This window comes from Balaenoptera borealis (assembly GCF_965194805.1).
Source record: "Balaenoptera borealis genome assembly, chromosome: 16".
Lineage (NCBI taxonomy): Eukaryota > Metazoa > Chordata > Mammalia > Artiodactyla > Balaenopteridae > Balaenoptera > Balaenoptera borealis.
Window position 1 is genome coordinate 80,739,681 of NC_138872.1, and position 27,623 is coordinate 80,767,303.

Sequence of the window (27,623 nt, forward strand, 5' to 3'; positions counted from 1 at the left end):
CCTTCGTCTCTTGACTCCCGGCACCCAGGTCCTGACTAACACAGGAGGCCGCCTGGGGCGTGTCTGTGAATGAACGAGGGTAGATTCCAGGCTGCCCAGGCCAGGGGATTCCTCGAAACTCACTGGTGACTCCTGCAGCATCGATGACTGTGGAAGCTCAGGGTGGAGAAGGTAGTTTCCTACCATCGAGAGCTTCAAGAAGGCTGTTGCTATCCACCGCACTATAGTCTAGTCCAAGAAGTGGGGAGCCATGAGAGTCCAGCTCTGATCTGGTTTAGGGGAGCCAACTGCCCTTGTCAGAACTAGAGGACCCTGGGGAGGCGGCGTCAGCGGAGGGAAGGGCAGGTAGGGGCTTTGCGGGTGGAGAGGAACCAGACAGGGGGTGTCGTCTCTAAAACGGAGAAAGTTAGACCTCCTCATGGGCTTTTTGTAAGTATTAAAGAAACGTGTGCAAAGTGCCTGCAAGTGGGCCCAGCTCTCGGGAGGGACGGAGCCCCGCGGCGGCTGCTGTTAACGCAGAGGCTCTGCTTGCGGGCCGGTGGCTCCAGCATGTCCCCGGGGGTGGCCTGAGTCTGGGGGCCACGGCTCACGGTGAAAGGGATGCTATTCACCGGGTACCCTGAGCGGAGCGCTGTGGAGGTCGGGCACATCCCAGCTGGGCCACACACCCACCGCCCACCCCCCGGCCACACACAGAGTGCCCTGTCACACCAGCTGTGTAGCACAGACGGACAGCGGCGTGGACTTGGTGCAAGGGCCCAGGCATCACCAGAGAGATACCAAGCAGAATGACGGGTCTTGATGTCTGCCCAGTGCAGCGTATTTTGAAATGGAAATGGCTCATCCTTTCAGGGCATCGTCTGGCCTTGCCACGCACAGGTGGCAGGCAGGGCAGAGGCACCCGAGCCAGGACCTGGATACGGCGCCGGAAGGGCAGGGCCGAGCCCCAGCTCCAGCGCTAACAGAGGTACGCTACCTCAACCCGAGGCAACCTCTCGGTGCCTCCGTTTCTTTGTCTGCAAGACGGGGAGGAATCTTGTGCTGTGCAAGGTGACGGGGCCGCTGTGCTGGCAGCGCCACTTCTCAGATGCAGAAACCGACCAAGTCACTCAGAACCAGGTCCGCGAGCAACCCCTCCTCCCCATAGGATGACACCCCAGCACAGCGCTGAGGCCGGGGGCCGCGCGGCCGGGGGAAGGAATGCGTGCTTTGAAGGAACGCAGACTTGGGTTTGAATCCAGTCCTGGCGCTGGTTACTGGAGGATCTGGAGGCGGGGTACTTAAACTATTTATGCCTCTGTCTCTTCATCTGTTTACTGAATTGCTGAGTTGTGAAATAAAATGTGGGTATCTGGTATGGTCGGGAGCTCGCAGCAGGTGAGTAAACATCTTTGCCTTCCTGAATAAATCCAAATCAGCACTCTTCGCACTACACCACAGGCCGTTCCCCTCTGCCATCAAACTGAGCAGGAAGCCAAAATGCTTAAGGTCTTGGGGGACAGAGACACTTAAACAACATTTAAGATACCATGGTAGCAATGGCACACTCAGGAACAATCCGTAAGCCTACACCCTGGGAATTTACAAGCTAGTGATTTAGAAATAAACACAGACCATTAACAGAATTTTCAAATCGATGTGCACTGCTGGACTACGGGCCAGTGAAGACCAGCGAGAGCTGCAGGGAAGAGAGAGAACAGTTTTGTCTCTACGTCTGGCTGCAGAATTCCTTCCAGAGCAAAACATGATGTGAAGAGCCACGTGGAATTCCAGAAGGCATGAGACTGACCAAGGTCCTGTCCAAAACAGAAGCGGACGCAGCCACAGCTTCCGAGTTCTAATTTTAACTGAACCCGGCCACGTAAGAGAGGAACATATTTTCTGAAAGAAGATCGCAGTAGCCGAGAGCCCAGTAATTCTTCTCTAAGTACACATCTACTTAATGCTTGGCAAGTACCAGTCTTGCTACTGCTGTGAGAGTTCTATGGGGAGACGAGAGAGGACGCCAGAGGGCAGGGGACCCTCTTCTGGCCCCCTGGCCACCTCTGGAGTGATGTGTAGAGAAGAGAGATTGGAAACGGGAGTGGGAGCCCGGCTGCCACCACCAGCTTTTGGTTCTCAAGGTCACGTTCCTTCATGACTTCCAACCCGCACACGGAGCGCAGGGAGGAAGGATCACGTTGGAGATACTCCCCATTGCAGAGAACTGAACAGGACTTGTTGGAAATCCATACGCTGCTCAGAGCAGGGGGCACAAAGCCCAGAGGACAGTTTTGGTTGTTAAGGCAGTGCAGTGTAGACCTGGGTAATGACACAAAATCACGTCTTATATAAACTGACGACATGTTCCTTAACTATGCCTCCAAGCCCAAAGATCCTAAGAGAATAAGCCTGGAGAATTCCAGAAGAGAGTGCCACGAAGAGTGAATGGGGATGCGGGACCACAGAGAAGACCTGTGGCAGAGGGGACAGCAAGGGAGTAGTAAAGACAGTAAAATAGCCGCAAGCATGTCATTCTTCCTTTACAGTTTACAAAGCCCTTTCAGGTATGTCTGACATCCTGGCTGTCGACATATACCTGAAGGGCTGTTGTGGGGAAGAAGGATTAGCCAGCTTCTCTCCCCCTGGAGCACGAACCAGAATCAACAGGCAGAAGTTACAGGAAGGCAGATCACAGCTTAACAGCAGGAAAACCTCTGCAAACAGCAGAGTGCTTCAGAGGAGGATTGTGCTGATGCCCGTCTGACTCACTAGTCTGTTCATTCCTTCACTCTGTCAATACAAGCGTTCAAGGAGTGGCTAAAACGTGCCAGGAGGTGTGCTAGCCTAGCCTGCGGGGCCAGAGCCTCCACTTCTGCCCCCAGAGGACACAGGGTGGAGGGTGCCATCCCCCTACCCCCCACAGGCAAATTGCAGCAGGGCTGTGGTGAGGCTTCCCAGAGGACGAATGCCTACCCGAGATTTTAAAAACACTATTTTGTGAACAGATGATACGTATATAGTAAAAAAAAAAAAAAAAAAAAAAGTTCAGGTATAAAAGCATATAGAGCGTTCAGCAAGGTTGCACAAGACAAGATCAATATACGAAAATCAACTGTCTTTCTATACACTAGTCAAAAACAATCTGGAAGTGAAGTTAAGAAATGTTCGTGGATTGGAAGGCTTAATATTGTTAAGATGGCAAAAGTCCCAAATTGGTCCACAGGTACAATGCAATGCCTATCAAAATCCCAGCTGACTTCACTGAAGAATAAGACAAGCCAATCCTAAGGTTCATATGGAAAAGCCAAAACAATCTTGAAAAAGAAAAACAAAGTTGGAAGACTTACACCAATCTCAAAACTTACTACAAAGCTACATTAACCAAGACTGTGTGGTACTGGCTTAAGGACAGACGTACAGAACAATGGAATAGAGTAGAGAGTCAAGAAGTAAACCCTGACATTATGGCCAACTGATTTTTGACAAGGGAGAAAGGACAATAGGGAAAGAATAGTCTTTGAACAGATGATACTGGGACAAGTGGTTATCCATGTGCAAAAGAACAAAGTTGGACCCCTATCTCACACTGTAGACAAAAATTAACTCAAAATGAATCAAAGACCAAAATGTAAAAGCTAAAGCTATAAAACTCTAAAAGGGAAACACAGGTGTAAATCTTCATGACTTTAGCTATGACACCAAAAGCACAAACGACAAGTGAAAACTGGATAAATAGGGTTTTACCAAATTTAAAACTATTGTGCTTCAAAGGACACTATCAAGAAAATGAAAAGACAACCCACAGAATGGGAGAAACTTTTTGCAAGTCATATACCTGATAAGGGATTAGTATCCAAATACAAAAAGACTTCTTACAACTCAACAATAAAAAGACAAACTGAATTTAAAAATGGACAAAGGTTCTGAATACATATTTCTCCAAAGATACACAAATGTCCAATAAGCACATGAAAAGATAGTCACTAGTCATTAGGGAAATGTAAATTAAAACCACAGTGAGATACCACTGCACACCCACTAGGATGGCTATAATCAAAAAGACAGTAAATAAGCTTTAGAGAGGATGTAGAGAAATTGGAACCCTCACACACTGCTGATGGAAATGTAAAATGACGCACACTGGAAAACAGTCTGGCAGTTCCTCAAAACATTAAACCTATTCCATTCCTAGGTACATACCCAAGAAAAATGAAAATGTGTATCTATGAAAAAACTTGTATATGAATGTTCTTAGCAGCATTATTCAAAACAGTCAAAGGGCAGAAAAAGCCCAACTGGCCATCAACTGATAATGGATAAATAAAATGTGTTATATCCACACAATGGAATATTATTCAGCCATAAAAAGGAATAAAAGTACTGATACATGCTACAGCATGGATGAATCTTGAGAACATGCTAAGTGAAAGAATCCGGTCACAAAAGACCACGTGTTGAATGATTTCATTTACATGAAATGTCGAGAATGGTCAAGTCTACAGAGAGCGCTTAAGTAATTAGTGGTTACCAGGGGCTGGGGGTGGAGTGAATGGGGAGTGACAGCTAATGGGTATGGGCTTTCTTTTTGAGGTGATGAAAATGTTCTGGAATTGGATTGTGGCGATGGCTGCACAACTGTGTGAATATAATAAAACCCATTTAATTGTAAAAAAGAAAAGAGAGACAGAAACAAAAGTATAAATATACAGTGAAAAGTAGGTCTCCTTCACATCCACGTCCACCTGTCACTCAGCTGCCTGGTCGGGAGGCAAAGACTCACTTGAGTATCTTTCCAGAAATATTTTATGCGTTTACAAGCACCTTTATACACACATTGTCTCTCTTAAAACACACACACACACGGTAGGATATTATAGATACTGTTCTGCATCTCGTGTTTTTGCACACTTTAGGTCAGCTTCCTTCGTGGTGGGAGGGGCAGGGCTTTGGGGCAAGGGGAGCCTGTGCAAACACAGAGTGGCCTGTTTGAAGTGCAGGATCTGCTGTGCCTGGTGCCTAGCTGGGGGGGTGGGGTGGAGTGGGAGGGCCTGGGGGCTAAGCGGGGGGTGGGGGGGGTGGGGGGGGTAAACTTTATCCTGAAAGGTACTGGAGTCCCAGAGGCTGTCAACTGGGAAGTGACGAGCTTGCTCTGGACGGGAAGGCCACGCCCCAGGAGGCAGGGAGACCTTGGCAGGTGGCAGCACAGCCCAGGAAAGAGGAAAACCTCACCAGGGATGGGGCAGTCATGCGGTGAGAGGCCCCGAGAGCTGGGGCTGATTCCCGGGGGAATTTAAGAGGGCGAAGGAACTGGAAGATTCTATGATCAATAACTAGAACTTCCACTTTTCCAGCCCTGCTTTACGTCATGATCTTTAAATACATACACATACACGTACCGTCTCTGCTCTGCAGGGCGGATTTTCCATTCTAAGGGTGAGACACGGAGAAGCTAAAATGACTCATTCAAGGTCACCCTGGTAAAAGATGATGTCAGGACTCACATCCAGATCTGTCTAATTTCAAAATCTGGGACGTGTCTGTGTGGTGTTCTCTGCTACTCTAAGCTGTCTCCTTGGAGAGGAGGTGCCAGAGGGGCAGGTGGGCACACAGGAGAGAAGCCGGGGGGAGCAGGAAGGAGCAGTGCGTGTGTCCAGTACCCCGAGTCGGCTGCCACACCCCTAGAGGTGCTGGCGCACAGGGCAGCCCCGGATGCGAACGCCAGGAGGTGCTCGCAGCTGTGCCTCTGAGCCCTGCGTGTCCCACGGGGCACGACTGCTCCCAGGGCAGTGATGCCCGTCTGCTGCTTTTCAAGAGAACACTCGCTCAGAGGTTTGCCCTGGGACAATGCCCGGCCCCGCGTCCCACACTTGCCCTCCCACGTCCCCAAACACCTGCGGTCTCAGGCCTGACGATGAATGGGGGCTTGAGGGCCCCAGGGTAGTAGCGGGCAGGGTGGGATCTGAACCAGGAGCTGGAGGGGCTCCCTGAGGATCACAAGCACATGATCCCAGGACGGGACCGGGAGACGGCAAGAGGCCAGGAGAGCCGAGAGCCTGGAGCTGGGGGCACAGACTTCCCTCCGGGCACCCGCTCCACTCCTCACACTACGGCCCTCCCACCCGCTCACTCTGCTTGGCGATAATGTCCCCTGAACAGGGTGGGGTCGGGGGAAGGCTTCGTGAGATCATGGAAATGGTGATCGGTAGAAGCAAAATGCTACGCAAATAATTATTGGCAAAGCAAGCAGCGGCACAGTCTGAAGATTTGGGAGAAGTGGGACGTGGAATAATCCACGTTTAAGCAACAGAACTTCCCTGGGCTATCATCAGTGTCCCCGTGCTCCCCCGCCCCAAGTCACGCACACAGGTTCACAGTCCTTCTTTCGACCATCTGGTCCTTGGTGTCAGTTTCATTTAAGGAATTACTGCATTAAATTGATGGAGCATTAGTAAAACCTAATTAACATCCAGATTGAGTTTTTCCAAGGGGAGGGAGATCTGCAGAAAATAAAATACCCTAATAATTTAAATTCCACAGTATTCAAATAAATACTATATGACTGAGTGTTACAAGCAGGATAATTTTAGTCCAGGAAAAAAGCTATTAGAGTCAGTCTATTCTCACAGACAAATACTACTTCTAATCCTCATTCGAATCTATTGCCCCCAATTCTTCACATTTATTATATGAGGAAACAGGCACTGAGAGAGATCAGCTGACTTGGTGAAGGTCAAGGTCACTGGCAAGTCAGGCCTCAAACCTAGGCCTTATAACTCTAGGTCCAGTGCTTGTAACCTTCATATCACAACTGCCTCCTGGTATCACATGATTTCCTGAATGGGGCTGGGAATGTAAACACACAGAATTGAGCCTTTTTTTAATCAATAGAGATTGCTTTTGATTTATACACCAGGGGTGTTAACTCTCCATCTACCCATCCATTCAACCTGCCATTCATCCATCCCCATCCATCCACCAATCCACCTCCCTGCCCATCCACCTACTTGTCAAGTCATCCATACATCCATCCAACCATCCTTCCATCTATCCATCGAACCAGCCATTCACCCTGATCCATCCACCTACCCCTACCCAACCATCTACATGCCCATCCATTCATCCATCCATCCATCTACCTGCGCACCCATCTACATGCCTGCCCATCCCTCCATCCAGCCATTCATCCACCCATTCCCAACCATCCATCGTTTCCGGAGGGCCTACTATGCGCCAAGCACTGTGCCATGTGGGGATACACATCCTGCTCAACTCTTAAGCTCCATGAAAGCCGCATCTGAGTTAATTACCTAAAACCACATATTAGGGTCTAGCTCGGGTCTAGTCTGGCACACAGTAGATGTTCAGTAAACACTCACTGAATGAAAGAATGAATGAGTAGACCCTGTCCTCCAGAAGCTCATGGTCTGGGAGAATGACATAATTCAGCATGACCAGGGTCACAGCCTGGCCACAAACAGAGCAGTGGAACAGTCCAGGAGCGTGTGGTGGCCCTTGCCGAAGTGACCCCCACCCAGCTGGCTACAAGATCACTTTGGTGGCTCCATCAGTGTGGGTTCCCTGATACAGACCCTCTTTCCCGAGCTGTCAGGGAATGTAAGTACAATTGGGCAAGTCCTGGGGCTCCTCTGGGCACTGGCACCAGTCCCCCTGTCACGTGGGACCTCGAATTAATTACCTGTGACCCTCTGATCTCTAGAGCCTCAGGTTCTGAGTCAGCTTTGCCAACGTATCTTTTTACTAATTTATTCTAGGGCTCTCTGAGCTCCCTTTTCTGCATTGCAACTCAGCTCATTTCAACAAACATTTCCCAGGCACCTACTGGGCGCCAGGCCCTGGGAGAGCAGCCCGGAGCCCTCCGTGGCCTTGTTCCGGAGCAGGGTCTGCCGTTGGACCCTCAGGGAGCACCACGTCCAAGGGCACTTGACGCGGGTCCTCCGGCAGAGAAGCCAAGGAAGGCCGGGGAGGGCCTGCCGCGCGCGGCTGTGCGCTGTAAACATCCACGAACTCTGCCGACGGTTACCGAGAGGATGTTAAAAATAATTATCTGCTGAAAATATTAGATTTGCTCTGGATTGTTCATTACATACAATGGCTTAATAGGACTTTTATTGAAGAGCTGCAGAGCTCTGGGCCGAAATCAATTTGCCGTACCCTCGGAATCTTCATGTATGCTGTTGGCTTCCCCGGCGCGGAGCAATTTGTAATAGCTTTGGCGGGCTGTTGTTTTCAAAGCTCCGGCTCCATCACAAGCATTTATTTCTGACCACAAAATTACATTTATTCAACAGAAAGCAGCTCCAGGTCTTTAAGAGGTTAACTTCTGGAGTGCTTGGCTGCGGTCCAGCCGCGGCCCAGGCGCGGCGGGCGCGGTGGCGCAGGCGGCGGCGGCGGACGCAGCACCGGGCGGGCGGCCGTGATGAATGGGCTGCTGAACGCACCCCCTGCACGTGCGCTCGGCTCGCTCACCGGCTTCCCTAGATCACGGGCTTAGCCTCAACGTATCTGACTGAAATTGAATTTGGCTTCTCTCTCAACCGTTCATTTCCTATGTTATGCAAGGTTATATCCTTTTCTGCATGAGCAGAACCAAACCAGCTGCAGCTTTGCAGGAGAAAATGTGTTTTCAATTAGGAAGCTGGCCTGAATATTGAACCACAGCCCTACTGCTCCCCTAATTGAGCCATCATGGAGAGGGCCTACAGGAAGACGCTGCAGTCACCAGGCCGCTGGGTTTCGGAGGAAGAGAATTAAAACACACGGTCGTCGTCACTGCCACGACCGTCACCACTGCCACCACAGTCACCCTGACTACCAGGCGCGTAAAAAGGCCCAAGAGTCTGAAGATGGCCGTGTTGGCTGAGAAGGAAGTTCCCCTGGAAACGGGTCAGGACGGCAGCCTCCCCTGACCTCCAGCCAGAGCCTGCCGTGTCCTCAGGGTGCCTGGCCCGCCCTGTGCTCACCTGTCAAATGAACTTATTTACAAAACAGAAACAGACTCACAGACTTAGAGAACAAACTTACGGTTACCAGGGGGAAGGACGGATTGGGAGTTTGGGACTGACATGTACACACTGCTATATTTAAAATAGATAACCAGCAAGGACCTACTGTATAGCACAGGGAACTCTGCTCAGTATTCTGTAATAGCTTAAATGGGAAAAGAATTTGAAAAAGAATAGATACATGTATAACTGAATCACTTTGCTGTACATCTGAAACTAAGACAACATTGTTTTGTTTTGTTTTGTGAATAAATTTTATTTATTTTATTTTTGGCTGCATTGGGTCTTCATTGGTGCGTGCGGGTTTTCTCTAGTTGTGGTGAGCAGGGGCTACTCTTCGTTGTGGTGCGCGGGCTTCTCATTGTGGTGGCTTCTCTTGTCGCGGAGCACGGGCTCTAGGTGTGTGGGCTTCAGTAGTTGTGGCGCATGGGCTCAGTAGTTGTGGCTCGCGGGCTCTAGAGCACAGGCTCAGTAGTTGTGGCGCACGGGCTTAGTTGCTCCGCGGCATGTGGGATCTTCCCAGACCAGGGCTCGAACCCGTGTCCCCTGCATTGGCAGGCAGATTCCTAACCACTGCACCACCAGGGAAGTCCTAAGACAACACTGTTAATCAACTATACTCCAATATAAAATAAAAATTAAAAAAAAAAAGGGGGGACACTGGGCTCAAATTGGCAGATGCCTTTGAGGCCCCAGGGAGGGGAGGCCACCTTATTTTTCTTGTGGGTCACTAGGAACCTGGTGCAGAGCCTCAAACACAGGACTCAGTGAGTCCTTGCTAATGAGGAGAAGGTAAGAGGGAGGAAACTTCAGCTGAGAATACCTCCCTCACCCAGCTCGGTCAGGCAAAGAGGGAGATACACAGTCGGGGAGAAGACGCAGGCCCTTGAAAGGAAAAAGTGAGCAGCAGGCTGAGATGGTCTGCAAAAGGAACGAAGGAGGCAGACTTGTAGCTCGGTCTTAACGGATGGAAATGATTTTTATAGGTGAGGAAGAGCAAAAGGTTATAATAACGGAGGCTGTGACTTTAGGAAAAGGGCAGAGGCAGGAAACCACAAGGCATGTTTGGTGACGGTAAATAGACCAGCCTGGCCGGAGCAGAAGCCAAGGACATGACGCCTGGAAATACATTTTAAAGAGAAATCACGGAGCTCCTGACACAGGGATCAAGGGTGCTTGAGCGGGCGCTGAGACCCAGAACTTGACCTAGAGGAACTGCCCTTGGGGGGAGCCTAGCCCGTGGGTCCTACAATCAGCCACGCATGAGAATCAGTGGGGACTTTGTAAAAGGACAGATTCTTAGGTCCCCTCCCCAGTCTGCTGAATCAGAACCTTGGAGGGAGGAGCTTGGGGAGCTGTATTTCTGGAAACATGTGGGTGATACTCAGGCAGCCGGTTGGGCTATCCGGGGACGAGCTTTGGGACCCACCTGTCTGGTCCAATTTTCTCGACTACCAGCCTGCCCACAACACTTAATGTGGTACTTGCTAAGTACAGGTATGATGGGGACATAAGTGCGTGTGTGTGTGCATGTGTAACACACACACTCCCTATCATCTAGATTTCAGAAGCATAAGGCTTAGTATAGGGCTAAACTGTGTTCCAGTAACTAGAAAATAAAGACAGTGTCTCCAGGCTCAAAAATCACAAGACAGATACAAACGAAGCCCCACGAGAGATGAGGAGGGGAAGGGTCTGTTTCTGGCGAGGGTATTCTGAGATGACTCGGAGGCTCCAAAGTTTGGGTTGGGCCTTGCAGACTGGGTAGGAGCTGAAAACATCCCCGACAGGTGGTCCCCTGGCCTTTGTCTGAACACTCCCAGTAACGGGAAACTCGCTACCTTGAATGACCGCTCCTTCAAGGAACAGATATAATTGCTGGAAAATGTCCCCTCTTCTGTTCTGCTGCTGATAGTCAACCCACGTACCAGGCCACTGAGTCACACGGGACTTCAGAGCCACGGGGCTCCCTGCCGACGCCCTCGCTCACCCACTCACTTTACAGATGCGCCAAGTCAGACAGAAAGAGGCCCAGGAGCCGCCCGAGTTCACAGCAGACGGAGCGGCAGCGCCCGGGCCAGCGCCCAGCGCCTCTAGCCCCCTGCGAAATGTTCTTGGGAGTAAAGCACTCGGACCTCCTGGCTTTATTTAGCCATGGCCTTTAGATCTGAACGCATAAATATGTGACAGGACAACAGACCCAGGCCACAGGGCACCCTGGAAACTCAGTTGCTTTTAACTAATTCATGGACTATTTACCCAACTCAATCCATTTCATCTATTTTTTTATTAGATCTATCAGACGGACCTGCAAGCGTGCACGGTCCTTTGCTTTACACCGCACTCAGGCGTCTTTGGACGAGAGCCTTTCAAGGCAGTTTCCCGTCTCGTGGCCCGTGAGACCCCCGCCCACCCGTCCCCCGCTGGCTGCTCTGGCCTGGCTTCCTCGCTCCCTCGGCCCAGCACCCCCCGACCCCCCCGGCCTCCTTTCCGGTCCCCACTCCTCCCGAGCACTGCCCCTCCTCGGGGCCTTGGCACCTCCCCGCTCTGCCCGACACCCTCCCAGCTCCGTGCTTGGCTGGTCCTTCTCATCACGCAGGTCTCCCCCCAACGTCACCTCCCACGAGGACCGTCTCTGGAGGAGCCGCCCCGCCCCCCCTGCACGTCTCCGTTCCTATCACTTCCCTCACAGCACTGTCACCATCTGACATCACTCCTGTGTCCCCTCACTAGGACACAGGCGCCTGTCAACTGTATCCACGGCTGCGTCCTCAGCTCCTATTTGGCCCAGAGCTGCACACAGTCGGCTCTCGGGGGTTTTACTGAATGAAGAAATGAACAGGGAGAGTAAAACCCAGCATCAGAGCCCATGTGGGGTTTCACACAGCCAGACTGAGGCTCTGAATACCATTGGTGCTATGTATACAGTGGACCTTCAGTATAAAGGAAAGTCCCAAATGATGGCTTGGTCCCTCCCGTGGGCCATGTCAGCAGGTGACACTGTGACATCAGTTAACACGCACCCCACTCCTCCAAGAGGCACAGGTTGGGTTGCACCAAAGGGTCTGCACACAGTTATGGATATTTGTGTCCACGGGGACCAGGCATGCAGCACCAGATCTGATACAGGAGGGGCTGGTTGGAAGGGGAGGGAGCCTGAAGTTGTGTTTGCCGAGCGCTTTACACTAAATGGACATCAACTGTCCTCATCAAAGACCAGGGAGTTGACTGAGAGGACGGAGGGCCAGAGGGCGCCATCTCCCCACTCCCCAAGCACCATCACTGGAGAACACGGTCTGGGAGGCCAGACGGCCCAGGCCCGCCGTTATCACCCATGTGACGATGGGTGCCTTACTTCCCTGCTCTGGGCTTAGTCTCCTCATCTGCGAAATGAGGATGCTGCTTCCGCCCACCCAGCCAATGGGCACCTGCCGCATGCTCACTGGGGCCAGGTCTAGGTGTAGAGCGGAGGCCAACACAGACGGAAAATCTAGAGAGTGGCGGACGTGAAAACTCACATGCACAGCGGAAGGCACTCGGAACGGAACAACTTGCTACAAGAGAAATAAAGGGGCCTCAGTTTGGACTGACCGTCAGAGGAGACCTCTGTGAGGGGCGACACCTGAGGCGAGCCCTACAGGATGAGTAGGAGAGGGCCGGTCGGGGGGTTGGGGGGACAGCTGGGGCTGGGAGGCAGGCAGCGGCCAGGCCAGGGCACCCCGAAGGCCCAGGGCACTGGGGAGGCCCTGGAAGCAAGGAAGGACCCAATCCTTGCTGACGCATAGAGGAGGGGGGGGGTAGGGTGGGTAAGAGCGGGAACAGAGACCAGTTAGGGAACCACTGGTCTCGGTGACACACGACACGGCACTGGACAAGCATGTGGGAGACGGCGATGGTGCACTTTGGAGGTGGGATGGAGGAGGTGGGGGCATGGGAGAGAGGAGGCGTCCCGGATTTCCAGCTGAGGCGGCCAGGCCACCTGGGGCGTTATGCCCAAGAAGGTAAGGGTCGGAGGAGGAGGGAATTTCAGCAGGCACGGAAGCCGGAGAAGGGGAGGTGGGTTGTGGGTTAAGAAGTCTTTTCCTGCGGAAAACGGCGAGGACATGTCACACAGGCATTCTCGAAGGAGCTGGGACTCCAAAGAGAAGACCAAGTTAGAGAGAGAAACCTGAGTTTTCCGCAGGCAGATCCTGAGAGATGATACAGCACAGGAGGCCGTTCTTCAGAGGTCTGAAGGGAAAAGGAGGAACAGCCCAAGGAGACTAAAACTCAACAGGCAGAGAAGTGAACAGAAACCTCAGCGGGCACAGCATGACGGGATGTCAAAAGAAGAGGTTATCAAGAGGGGGTCAGGTGGGCTGAATGTCACTGCGGTAAGAGAGCTGAGGACTTAAAGGGTCAAGGAAGAGCGGGGTGGATGCCAGACAGGGGTGGGTATATGCACAGGATGGACGGCTCTTTGGAGAAGCTTGGCCAAGCGGCTGGGGGAGAAAGGAGTCTGTCTCCCTCCCTACCTCACGAGATGGCACATGCTACCACTTGTAGGAATGCTGCTGAGAACACTCCAGAAACTAGCAGAGACTGAAGACACAGGAGGGGGTCCCTGCAGGACTGTGGTTCCTGAGAAAGCAGGAGCTGGGCTTCAAGCCCCGGTGTGTGGGGGTGGGGAAACCAGTGTTTGAGGAAGGGGCACGTCCTCCCACAGTGGGAGCCAACAGGAGAGATGGATACAGCTTTGGAGATCTGCTGGCAGGAAGGTCAAAGCAGCGGCTCCTTTCCGGGATGGCGGAGACCGGTCAGCACATGCCTGAAAAGCACTGAGCACAGCGCTTGTTAACTGTCCCACAAATGCCATTTTGAACAGCTTCACAAATGTGCTTTATCACAGAAGAAAAATGCAAAGAGATGGGAGAAAATAATACTCAGCTTCTGACATGCGAAAATAGAATTATGTAGCTACTGCCTTGTAAGCACGATTCTCTCTTTTGGAAAGAAGTAGTTCATACTTACAAAAGAGTACGTAAATTACAAATAACAAAATGAACACCTGTGAGTGACAACATTCCCATGACCTTTGAAACCACCTTTGTGCCTATATGCGGCAACCTCTGTTCTGGATTTCCTGTTTAACCTTTCCGTTATGGTTCTATTATATAATAATACAAATGTATCCTTAAACAGTATCAGCTCAGTATTGCACCATTTGGCATTTCATTCACTTTCCCCTGCTGTGTTGTACTCCACCGTATGACTACATCATTCTTTACTTATTCTTCCTACTGCTGATGGAAAGCGGGTTGTTTCCACTTGTTTACCATTTGCAAATATTCTTGACCTTGTTTCCTGGGGCCCATGTTTAAGTTTATTTAGGGTGTATGTCTGGGAGTGGAAATGCTCTGTCAAAGTATATGTACTTCTTCAGCTGGAGAATCTGATGCCAGATAGGTTTTCAAAAAGGTTGCACCCGTTTATGCTCTTATCTTGACTTTTGAATTTTGGCCAGCCTGGTAGATATGCATAAGGTGCATTTAGATTATTTTAATTTGCGTTTCCTTGATTATATGGTTGAGCATCTCTTCATATGTGTACTGACCATTCTGATTTTCTCTTCTGAGAATGCTGTTCATGGTTTTGCCCATTTTCCTACTGGGATGTTTGTTTTTTTCTTATTAATAGGTAAAAGCTAAAAAAAAAAATTTCCTGAATACTAATCCTTTGTCGGCTATGTGTGTGGCAACTACCTCCTCCCGGTTTGTGAGCTGTGGCCAAGGATACCCCATGTATGATGGGTTCACAGTATGGCCCAAGGGGGCAACATTCACATCAGGGGCATTTGATCTTTATTATGAAAAACGTTCAGATAGGTTTGAATCTTTATTATGATAAGTTTCCAACAGATAAGGAAAATGTCTTGAGGGAGGTGGCGCCCTTTCCTAGTTCATAAAGGTGAAACTGAGCTAGCAGCACTGAGCTTACCTTTCACTTCATTTAGGCTGTCTTTCCATGAGAAAAAGAAAGCTTTTACTTTAAAATTTTAATGTAGCTGAATGTAACAATGTCTTCCTTTATGGTTTCCTGTTTAAGAAATCCTACCCAACCCAAAGTCATCATATTCTGCATTTTCTTCTAAAAGGTTTAAAGTTTTACCTTAAGTCTTTACCTGTAATTTGTGTTTGCATATGGTGTGAGGTAGGGATCTAATTTCATTTAATTCCATAAGGATAACCAATGGTCAGGAGACCATTTATTGAAAAGTCCACCCTTTCCTCACTGATCTGCAACGCCATGTTTGCAATATATTTGGCTTCTGTATATGCACAGGTCAGTTCCTGATTTCTTTACTACGTCCCACTGGTGTATTTATCTGTCCCTGTGCCAATTACTGTAGCTTTGATAATCTGGTTGGGCAAATTCTCTCGTATTCTTATTTACTATTATCTTTGTCATTATTGACCATTTGCTCTTGAATATAAATTCTGGAATCAGCTTTTCAAGTTTCATGAAAAACACTGTTAGAATTTTGATTGAAACTACAATGACTCACTCTATCATCAATTTGGGGAAAATTGATGTCTTTAATAATACAGTAGTGGGAATTTCTTTCCTTGAATACCTTGACTTTCTCCATTTAACTCTTCTTTAATATTGTTCAATAAGAATGTTATACTTTTCTCCAGAAAGAGTTCCTATGTGTTGTCATATTTACTTCTAGGTATCCTTTATTTTATTGTTGTTATCTGCAGTGGTATCCTTTTTCAGTTTGCTATTGATGTAGAGATATGCAATTACTTTTTTATATTGATTTTGTATCTAGTAACCTTGTTAAATAATCGAGGCTCACTTGAAAAATGACAGTTTTATTTCTTCTGCTCTAATACTTGTACTTTATTTCTTTTTCTAGTCTTCCATGAAGACTAGTCTTCTAAGACTTCCAGTACAATGTTAAATAAAAGTGGCAACAGTAGGCATTTTTGTCTTGTTCCTGATTTTATAGGGAATGTTTTTAACATCACTGAATATGATGACTGATGCAGGTTTTTGATAAATACCTTTTCCCAGGTTAACAAATTTCCCCTCTATTCCTGGTTTGCTGGTAGTTTTTTTTTTTTTTTTTTTTTAAATCGTGAATGAATGTTGAAATTTACCAAATTCTCTTCCTGTAACTTTTGAGATTTTTCCTTTTTAATCTGAGAATGATTACTAACTTGCATTAACTAATTTTTTCTGTTAAACCACACAGCATTCTTGGGATACATGGAGCTTGATGGAGTCAATTTATTGATACCTTTTTAAAGACTTCTGCGTACCTATTCATAAACAAGACAGACTTTTTCTTTTCTTATACTGTTCTTGTCTGGTTTTGGTATGAAGGTTACACTAGCTTCATAAAATGAGTTAGGAAGTGTTCTCTTTTTCTGTTTTCTGAAGGAAAAGAAGTTTTCCCAATTTGCAAAAGAAGAGGACTATCTGTTTCATGAATGATTGATAGGACTCTCCCATAAAACTGTCTAGACCTTGTGGAAATATTTCTGCAATAGTTATAAGGCTATTCAGGTTTTCTACATCTTCTTTGATCAGCTTTGGTACATCAGAGCGTACCAGAAATTTGTCCATTTTGCCTGGGTTTTAAAATTTATTGGCATAAAATTGATTATAATATTCCCTTACTATCTTTTTAATCTCTACTGCAGCTGCAAAGTCATCCTGTTTTCCTTCCTAACCTTTTTTACCCTTGATTTAGGAAGGTGGTTTGTCTACTGTAGTAGTTTTTTCAAAGAACCAACTTTTGGGCTGTTTCTTTCTTGGGTCTTTCTTTTCTTTTTCATTCATTTTAATTTATATATTATTACTGCATTTTTTATTTACTTCTTCCTCTTTTCTTCGAGCTTATTCCATCATACTTCTATAACTTTTTAAGCTGGATGCTAAGCTCATGGATTTTTAGTCGTTTATTTCCCCTCTAATATAAGCAACTAAGTTATTTCTTAAGAGGATTTTCCTCCCTGAGGACACTTGCGTTAAGTATGCAGCTCCCCTACAGCCAAGAGAAGTAGGGCCTAAGCCAACTCTTCACCCCCTCAACCTCTGTACGAGGACCCTTCTCAGGGAGAGGAGCTAGGAGCGGGGGAGGCAATTTGGAAGACTTAGCGTTTTCCTAGAGAGTGTGACTGTCACTTCACTGAAGGGACTGCCTGATTACTGGACTAAAATAAGCCTTAAATTGGACTGACCCTCCCCACCTCCGCCTCGCCAATCAGCTGGCTGGGTGTAAGAGTTAAACTTGATGACTTTGCTATAACAATTATGAATAACCATTATGACTGTATGATCCCAAACCTTTCAATCAAGGACAACAAATCGTTATTTACTAGTTTCTTCTAAAGGTATTTCCTGAGCATACCTTCCAGGGTCCCTCTCACATTATGAACAACAACAGATCCTGAAGAAAGGAGAGAGGCAAAGTGCTTTAAAAACTGCCCCCGGGGGAACCTGGCCGTCCCATCATTTATCAATAACCGCTTTGAGAGCCCGAATACTTTTTGCTTCTCACTTGCTGCGTCGGGTGCTGGGAACACAATGGCCAATAGGACAACATACAGTGGCTGCCTTCACACATTTTACAGACGAAAGGAGAACCGAGACAAAGTGACAGGTGGCTCTCAGGTATGATGACAAATGTGTCACAAGTAGCTCGGAGCACACGATGGGGTGTACCTGGCCCATTATTTTGGGGCTCAGGGAAGACCTTCCTTGAGGAAATGAGCCAGGTAAAGAGGAAGGAAGAGGAACGTTTCAGGAAGCAGGTCAGCCGTGCAAAGGCCTGGGGGCCAGTGAGGACGCCCAGTGCACAGGGCCTGGCAGAGACTCAGGATGGCCGTGTATGCTGGGACAGGAGGGAAGGAGTGAGCGGACCCTAGAGAGGTGAGCAGTTATTGAACCACGTGGGCCCCACAAACCACAGGCAGGAGGGTGTCTGGATTTACACCGAGGACCATGAGAAAACACCTAAGGGCGTAAATGGCACCCTGGCCCGGCTAGCGTTTCCCGTGACGTTATGACACACAATAAAGAAGTCTTCTCGCAGGAACTCTAAAGGCCTCTGTCTGTGAATTTCTCACTGTCCGAAAACTTTATTTTTATTTTGTTTTGTTTTTTTCTTTTGGGGATCTCAAGTAAGGAAGAAATCTATACAAATTCTGAGGCAAAGATTACCTTTTCACTAACACAGTACTTTCTTCTAGGGGACCTCAAGCACATTGGGATGAACTCAAAGACTATATCTGATAAATAAAACTGCAGCAGCAGACACGTGAGCGATGGGTATGAGAATGAGCCTCTGGTTACTAGAGAAGGTGGCTTTTTAGAAAAACAATGGATCCCCCCCCCCCATCTAAGCATCAGGACACGCTGCCCCTGGTCATCCCTGCACTCGTGGTCCCCACGTGCAGTTACCCGCTGCTATGCAAGCTCAGTCTTCAGAAACGAGCAGGATTTAGTCCCCTCTGCTCAAATCAGCTTATTGGAAAGCACACATTATTTAACATAAATATAGCAATTAGCAGCAGCTTGGTAGATATTAATGGTGCTATAAAAATATTTACTTTTCAAATAGCCTTAAAAATAAAATCAGGCAAATAGGAAGCCTAGATGTCTCACAGGCATTTTAAATTTAATATATATTGCCAGAAGTAAACCTATCGCTCCGACAGAATGTGGAATAGTCTACACAACTGGCTTAGATTCTTTAAAAAAAAAACACACAAAAAACCCCAATAACAATAACAAAGGTGAGGGGGTGGAGAGAGTGTCTATATGAAAAGAGAAATATATATATATATCCATCAAATGCAATGTAGAGCAGTTATAAAACACATTTTAGGGGTAACGGGAAATTTGATTTTGGATAGAATATCAGATATTATGAAATTCGTGTTATTTTCCCAGGTGTGATACTCGGGGTTACTGTGCAAATGCCCTTAATTTTAGGAGATGCCCATGCCGCTGAGGGTGTGGGGTGGCCGGCTAGCTGCAACTCACTTCCAAATGTTGAGCAAAGGGGTGGGGGGAGGGGAGCAAACGTGGCACAACGTTGACAGGTGAGGAGTCTGGGTAAACGGTGCTCAGCTGTTTGTTACACCAGTCTTTCTACTTTTAGGTAGGTTGGAAATTTTTCAGAAAGAATGAAAAACAAGCAAACGACAGAAACAGCACCCTGAGCTATTTCAACCAGAGAAACACTAAGCCGATGGGTCTCACAAAAGCTGCTGAACAGGTAGAAGAAGAGCTTAGATCACATGTGGGCGGGTGTAAGGTGATGGCTTTACTCAGAAAATGAGGGTTTGGAGATGTAATTCTGAGGAAAGGGCAATTCGAGTCCTTCCGAGACCTGGGCTACTGATGTCCTTCTGTGCCTTAGGGAGCCAAGCACGGGGTCGGGGGGCACTTCCTGCAGCAGGAAATTATAAACAGAGAGAGGAGCCCCGCCTGCACTGCTCTCAAATCTGCAGCCATCACCAGCCTCACTGCGGCTGTTGCCCTCACAGGCAACCCTCGCCGTCCTGGAATCGCCTCTCTGGCCTCCGCCGCCTCCTTGGATCCCACACCTTCTGCTGTCACCCGCGTGCTGAAGAGTTTGCCAAATGGCAGCCCCGATCTCTCGCTGGGAGCTCGGGGGGTGGGGGGGGCAGGATCCCAGCCTCTTGGCACTCCCCAACTCACTCCCTCACTTCCCCGCACCCAGCCCCTCCTCCCGCGCTCTCTGTGAGTTGGGAAGCTGCAGGAACACAAAATTTCTAAGATCCCACCGGCGTGGCTTCCTTAGAGGACTTGTAAACAGTCTCGCTCCTTCTCCTCGCTGTCATTACTAGGTCGTCACTCCTACAGGAGAAGCTGAGAGGGAGTAATTCCCCGACACTAACATCATTTCTGGTTTTCTGAAATTCACCGAGGGTCTACACAAAGGGCAGAGAAGGAGCAGGCGTGTCACCCACCCGGACTGCCCGCGTGATCTGTGATGAACAGCATTCAGGGCACGCAGGTCTCAGATGACCGGCCGCCTGCCTGCCACCTTGCCTGGCCCTTCTCTGGAAGGATCCATGAGAAAACGTTCCTTATACTGAGCCCAAACCCACTCCTCATGGCTTCTGCCTGTGAAGTTCCTCTTTCCCCCACGGCTGTGCATGAAGGCACCAGACTGACGGAGCACATCCTTTCTGCGTGGGAGACTTCGTGGCTGCAGCCCCCAGCCAGCTCAGGGGACCAGCGAGCTCGGGGAGGTCTGTGGGCTCCGAGGCTGGGGTCTGAACAAGCCCAATCCCCCGTGGGAAGTGCGATACGCCGGCCACTGCTCCCCGGATTCCTCCGCGGCTTCTGACATCCCGAATCCCGCCTCCCCGCCCACGTGGGCTTTAATCGCGGAATCGGTGGAAGCCTCAATTTGAGGAGCCCGTCACCTGCACGTGGATGGGTCGGTGCGGCCGGGGAGGCTCCCTCCGAGCAAGTACCTTCTGCCAGTGGCACTTACTTTATGAGAACAGGAAGAAAGCGTGATGAACAGAAAGGCGGCTCAGGATGCAAAAGAAACATAAACGCTTACCTCCCCTTGGAAGCTCTTCAGCAGCGGCGCTACCTGCTTGCGCAAATCCTGGGGCGAGAAGGTGGGTCAGGAAGCAGCCATGGGAGAAGAAAAGAGAAGGAAACATTCGTTAAGGTCTCCTAAAAACAGCTTCGAATGCGGTGCTGGTTACCATTACATAAAGCAACCCCGGTGCCTCTCCTGTCCCCTTCCCTCCCTCATACACGTAAATAACGCCAACTGTGCCCCATTGTTTCAATGAACTCACTTAAGAATACCACTAAGCTTTATTTTCTCTGAGTCCTGGTTATATACACCTCATTTTGAATATGCTGTGGACTAAAGTTTTTGCTGGTGTCAGTCTAAGACAATTTGCTTAGCATACCACAGGAATATTATAAGGTAGGTTTGGTTTGCTTGTATCTGAAGTGGATTTGGGTCACCATCCTGCATTTTAGCTGCTACTTTTGGGCACTATTCATGGGAGGTACATGGATTTTGAATCCATGTCTGATACAGTCACTGGAAATTTTATCCTAAGCCACCAGTACCCGTTTCAGAACCTGCGAACATTTTATCTTATTTAAAATGCAGTAATTGACTAATGCACAACATAGTGATTACAGTCAACAATACTGTATTATAAACTTCAAAGTTGCTAAGAGATTAGATCTTAACTGTTCTCAGCATAAAAGGAATACTAAGGATGCGACGTGATAAAGGTGTGAGCTAATGCTACTACGGCCGTTATACTGTAATACATAAACGGTTGTACAAACCAACATGTTGTACACCTCAAACTTACACAATCTTACATGTCAACTCTATCTCAACTTTTACAAAACAGGAAAAAAATGAAGTAACGGAGAAAATACTTCAAATACTTTGAAAGGACTCGTATAAGGCAACATCTCCTTTACTGAGAGCTGGGGCATATAAGGTATTTACTGAGCCCGGTAACCTATGTGCCAGCCCCCTATGTGCCAGACCCGGTTCAGTAAGTCTGGGCCAAGGCCTAAGCATCTACATTTTTTTGAAGCTCCGAGGCTGATGCAGACGCCCAAGTAAAACTGACTTGTGTTGGTAAAGGTGTACCAATCCAACCGTAACATGGGGAGAAAGTAAAACGTTATTTCAGAAAAAGAGCCCCTGTGCTGTGGGAGAACATAAAAGGAAGGATAAATTGAGGTTAAGGAGGTGAAGAGCAGTGTCACAGGGGAGGCAGCATCTGAGCTGGGGAGACAGGTAGGATTTTTGTAGGGGCCAAGGAGAGGGCTCGGGGACACGAATCCTTAGCCTCTCTGCCTCTGGAACGCTGCAGCTCTCTACATAGCCCTGGCTCTGGGCCTACTCAGGCCCTGAGCTGAGCTGTGTGTACACACGGGCTCGCTGGCGTCTGCTCTTTTGGTAACTGCCTTTTGTGTTCCTTTAGCCAAGCATCCAAATGAAAGGGGCCTCCATCCCACGCTCTGAATCCAGCTCGAGACCACAGCGCACGGCTCTGCGGCGTTAGGAAGAACGACGGCTCCAGGTATCCTGTGCTCCACTGTTCTTTGTGGTTTCCCTCTGGACTGGGGCCTGTGACATTTTGGTGCCAGGAAGCCCTTCTAAGAATCTGAGGACAGCTATCGACCTTCGCCTCTGGGAGAAAACTCTGCAAGTTACTTCACTGAGGGCTTCCTAACGCCTACCTACAGACCCAGGTGAGGATCCCTTGTTCCAGCCCATGCGGTTGTATACAGTTGCCACCAGCTCTTTATGTTCAAATGTAACTTGATTAAATTAAAGAATTCAGCTTCTCAGTTGCAGGAGCCACATTTCAAGTACTCAGTAGACACGTGAGGCTGGTGGCCACGGCACTGGAACGCAAAGACACAGGACATCTCCACCGCTGCAGAGTGACATAACAGACAGGGCTGTACCATAAGCTCTTTGCCAAACATAATTAACCCACATTGATTTGTATTGTAACCTGTGAAAGTATCTGCTCAAGAGGAATTATAGTCTCCCCTTTGATTATACATTTTCCGATAGGTTGCGTCCTTAAAGGTGACTTCCTTGGAGAAGTCCTTTTGTTCCTCCATTGGGTCATTTTCTCCATTTTTACACCAAACTCCATGGCAAAAAAATAATCAAACTCTTTGCCAGCCTCTTCTTAAATAAATAAGGCTATCTGCGGTAAGCACAGTAACGGCCCCCAAAGATGTCCATGTCCTCGTCCCCAGAACCTGTGACTCTGTTAGGTTACATGGTAAAAGGGACTTGGCAGATGTGATTAGGTCAGGGACCTTGAGTTGGGGAGATGACCCTGGAGTATCCAGGTGGGCCTGATGTAATCGCAACGGTCCTGATGAGAGGGAGGAGGGGGGTGAGAGTCAGAGGGGATGTGAGATGGAAGCGGAGGTCAGAACAACGGAGGGCACAAGCCAAGGCTTGCAGGCGGCCTGAGAAGCTGGAGGAGGCGAGGAGACCATTCTCCCCTGGAGCCTCTACAGGAACGCAACTCTGCCCGGTAAAACCCATTCTGGACTCTGACCTCTGGCGCTGTCAGATGACAAGTTTCTATTGTTCTCGGCCACCCAAGTCTGGTAGTTTGTTACAGCAGCAATAGGAAACTAATACACTATCTCATTTAGCCCACTGTGCTTTTCGGCCACATAGAGGATAAGATATAACACCGAAAGGGAGAGTGAGGGGCAAGAGGCTGCCAAGGGTGAAGAGTGACGGAGGAAAGATTACGGGCTGGCCCCAGGCAGGGTCAGAAAAGCCTACGTTTCCATCAGGAGGAGTAAGCCTGGCTTCTTTGGGAGAAACTCGGCCGCTGCAGGTGACTACTCAGGAAGTCTACACACAGGGAGCTCACTGTGCCCCCGGGAAGGGGTGACATGGCCGGGATTCTCTGTGTGTGGGGGGGGGGGCGTGAAGGTGGAAACAGCCCTCAGGACTCTGAGGGGGGTGGGCCAGTCCCCTTGCCTCCCCCAGGAAGGGACAAGCAGGCAGCATGATCACACTGAGCTACTTAGGTCACAAACTGCAAACACAAGATTATGGATAGAGTTTGTTGTTTGATTTCCCAAAAGGCTGACTGTGAGGAAGGCGATTCGTTACTGAGGTGTCATGTACCCCCGGGGTCCACAGTAACCACAGGTGGGGGGTAAAGGGCGTTAATGGTGCGCACCCTCGCTCGCACAGGGGTGTGGCGAATCTTCCCCTCAAAAGGCCACAGACTCATATTAATCTAATTTAAAAATAAGACATGAACAGGTCAAGGATGAGAACCTCTACACAATGCCTGCCTCCCAACTGCTGGTGGGAAGCCATGGGTTTCGGGTGGTCTCTGACTTACCAGGGAGCCCTCAGGTGGTCTGGGAGCCATGGGTGTGGGCTGAGGGCCTGCCTTGCTCCACGTGACGGCTGGTAGCACCTGATGGCCCTCGGGCTCTTGAAAGGGGGACCCCCTAAGGCCTCCAACACACCTGAATTGGATACTGCAGAGCCGGAAGCAGCCAGGCTCTGAGGTCAGGCACGGCATACGCTTCCTGTCTCCTCTCACTCCGAGTCTGTGAAGGGGGCTGTACTCAGAGTCAGGAGTGTACCCTCCTCCTTCCAGACTGGGGGTTGCTTGAGGGCAGGGGATGGGTTTTGGTCACGCCCCCACCCCCGTCAAACTCCAGCATCCAACGTGGGTCTGGGGGATATTTTGCTGAGGAAACCTAGGCCCGAGGGGCCTTAAATCCAGAAGGGTGGCCTACAGAAGCCGGTTATAGTACACGCCAGGGCCCTCGTCCCAGAGAGGCCCCCCACACAGCCTGCTCCCCCCAGCGCACAGCAGCGAGGGCTGCGGGGCGGCCCTGGGTGGGGTGCACAAGGCCCCCTCTGAGGCCACGGACCGGTCAGCAGAAAGACCTCTGTTGCCTCTGCCTAGAACGGGTTGGTCACACAGAGGGGGAACTCAGAGGGCATGGAATGGGTGCATGAGCAAATAAATTAAAGAACAAACAATCTCTCAAAGTGTGTTAAGAACCGGGCAAGAGAGAGACTGCCCCGCCTGGATGTGAGCCCTCGAGGCTGGGGTCCATCTCCCAGGCCAGCGCTGCCAGCACAAACGAGTGCCAGCCACCTGTGTGACTGACAACGTTCAACAGCTCCCTTCGAAATGCAAAAAGAAACAGAGGAAATCAATTTTAGTTTCACTTCACCTCATATATCCAAAATATTGTCATTTCCGATGTAACCAATATAAAAATTATTAACGAGATAGCGTGCATTCTTTGTTGGTATTAAGTCTTTGAAACCGGGGGCGCTTCCCCCCACCTCTCCGTTTGGACTGGCTGCATATCGAGTGGCCCCTCGTAGCCGCACACGGCCGGTGGCCACCACGTCGGGCAGCCCGGGGCTAAGCGATGTGCTCACGGATCAGGGCTCCCCTGGGGGAGACGGTTAAGGCCGGCGAGCCCCCCACCCCCCGACGGCAGGAGGGAGCGGTGAAAGAGCCAGAATCAGGAGAAGGAGGAGAGTCGGGGGAACACAAGGTCAAAAGGAGGCAGCTTCAGGAGGGAAAAGGTACTGGTGTCAAATGTCGCCACGGACGCCGGGCCTGGGAACACCGTTGGGTCGAACATCCAGGAAGCGCTGAGCGCAGCTGAGCAGAGTCGGGGGCTGGAAACCAACGTGTGAGGGGCTGAGGAAGAGGCTGCAGTGAGCGTGAGGAGGAGGAAGAAGCGAGTCAGGGTTGGGGAGCCCCACGGGGAAGGGGGTCGCGGGCCGAAGTTAATGACAGTTCCCACTTGGCGAGTGTCTAAGTGAGGGAGGGGCTTCAGATACAGGATGTTCATTTGCTTTTCACTATAACTCTGCCAACCGAAGGGACTGGTACCCACACGTCACACACAGGGATGCCTGAGGCTCTGAAAGGGAAGGAGATTTGTCCAAGGTCGCACAGCGGGAAGAGTCACAATGTGAACCCAGAGCTCTCTCCAAGGCCCACGCCACACGGCGGTTTTGTAAAGGAATCCATCACCTCGGACACCAGCACTGTGGGGGGCACACACGGACCACTCAGAAGGCTTGTAATGGGCCCAAGCTCGGAGGGGAAACGGCGAAGCTGGATGGGGTCATGGAATGTGAGAGCTGGTAGGACCAAGGCATTTGAGACCCTGCGAAGAGAAGAGGAGGGAGAGCTGGAGTGGAGGTGCAGCCCTGGGGGCAGGCACCCGGGAGCCCTGGCGCTCAGCCCACAGGAGAGCGCCTCTTGGGCTTCCCTGGTGGCGCAGTGGTTGAGAATCTGCCTGCCAGTGCAGGGGACACGGGTTCGAGCCCTGGTCCGGGAAGATCTCACATGCCGCGGAGCAACTAGGTCCGTGAGCCACAACTACTGAGCCTGCGCGTCTGGAGCCTGTGCTCCGCAACAAGAGAGGCCGCGATAGTGAGAGGCCCGCGCACCGCGATGAAGAGTGGCCCCCGCTTGCCGCAACTAGAGAAAGCCCTCGCACAGAAACGAAGACCCAACACAGCCAAAAATATAAATAAATTAATTAATTAATTAAAAGAGCGCCTCTTACTCGGCTCGCCCCGGGTCCACCCCAAGCCCCGCCAGACTGCACAGGGCCAGCCTCATGAGAGCACCAGCTTTGAGAAGTTCAGCAGATGGCAAAAGTATTTCTAGAGCGCTCCAGGGTGGTGGAAGAGCCACGCCTCTCATAATGGTAGTAAATAAAGTAAACTGGTCTCCACTGCCCCTGGTCTTAACCAGCGGGCAAAAAATCGTGTCTTTGGGCATAAAAAATCGTGTCTTTGGGCATAATCGCGTCTCACAGCAGACCTTCTAAAATAACCTCTTCAGATGTTAAAGCTGGATGTGTGTGTTTGTACTCAAGCACACACATCTATCTGAAGACAGCTGGAGAGAAAAAAGGCCCTAAATAGTCACACCCATACACACACAAAGTGATGTACTTGGAGTCACCAGCTAAAACAATCACTCATTCCCACTTTATTTTGGGCACCCTGAGAAATTCCTTATCTAATGCTGCTACCTCCAAATATTACCTGGTTTAGTACCAAACTAAGAACCCAGAACCAAGGATGCTGACTTCTGACCCATGGACCGCTCCGTCATTGATTAGTGAGGACATGACATGCTGCATTGTCCTTTTCCATTAATTAATTAATTAATTAATTAATGGCTACGTTGGGTCTTTGTTGCTGCGCGCGGGCTTTCTCTAGTTGCGGCAAGCGGGGGCTACTCTTCGTGGCGGTGCGCGGGCTTCTCATTGTGGTGGCTTCTCTTGTTGCAGAGCACGGGCTCCAGGCGTGCAGGCTTCGGTAGTTGTGGCTCACGGGCTCAGCAGTTGTGGCGCATGGGCTTAGTTGCTCCGCAGCATGTGGGATCTTCCTGGACCAGGGCTCGAACCCGTGTCCCCTGCATTGGCAGGTGGATTCTTAACCACTGTGCCACCAGAGACGTCCCTGCATTGTCCTTTTAGAACAGAGTGCCCTTTGCTCTCTGGACAGCACCCAAAGCTACAGCTGTTACCACTCCCAGTCATCGCAGGGGACCACGTGCCCTTCTGTGCAACTGCAAACTGAAGGAAACGGGGTCCACGCCAGTCAAAACCCCACTGGCGGGACTTCCCTGGTGGTGCAGTGGTTAAGAATCCGCCTGCCATTGCAGGGGACATGGGTTCGAGCCCTGGTCCGGGAAGATCCCACATGCCACGGAGCAGCTAAGCCCCTGAGCCACAGCTACGGAGTCTGTGCTCTAGAGCCCGCGAGCCACAACTACTGAAGCCCGCACGCCTAGAGCCCATGCTCCACAGTAAGAGAAGCAATCGCGATGAGAAGCCCGCGCGCAGCAACAAAGACCCAACGCAGCCAAAAATAAAAGAATTAATAAATTTAAAAAAACAAACAAACAAAAAACCCACTGGCGTGAATGAGAATTAGGAAATTAACACAAGGTCAAGAAACTTACATTTAGGGTTACCACACTTAATTCAGCAACAGGTTTTTCAGTGCTGTTTCAAATTTTCTTCAATTCTGTA

The 27,623-nt window shown here is 49.7% G+C and overlaps 1 protein-coding gene across 16 annotated transcripts in view; it reads right to left on the bottom strand.

The window, feature by feature from the left end:
• Positions 1 to 27,623, bottom strand: part of CUX1 (cut like homeobox 1) — a 368,426-nt gene that overhangs the window by 176,443 nt on the left and 164,360 nt on the right. For all 16 annotated transcript variants that reach the window (XM_082361262.1, XM_082361261.1, XM_082361260.1 and 13 more), the window contains exon 3: positions 20,602 to 20,649. In XM_082361262.1, coding sequence (XP_082217388.1) covers positions 20,602 to 20,649 — 48 coding nt within the window. The remainder of the gene's footprint in view (positions 1 to 20,601; positions 20,650 to 27,623) is intronic.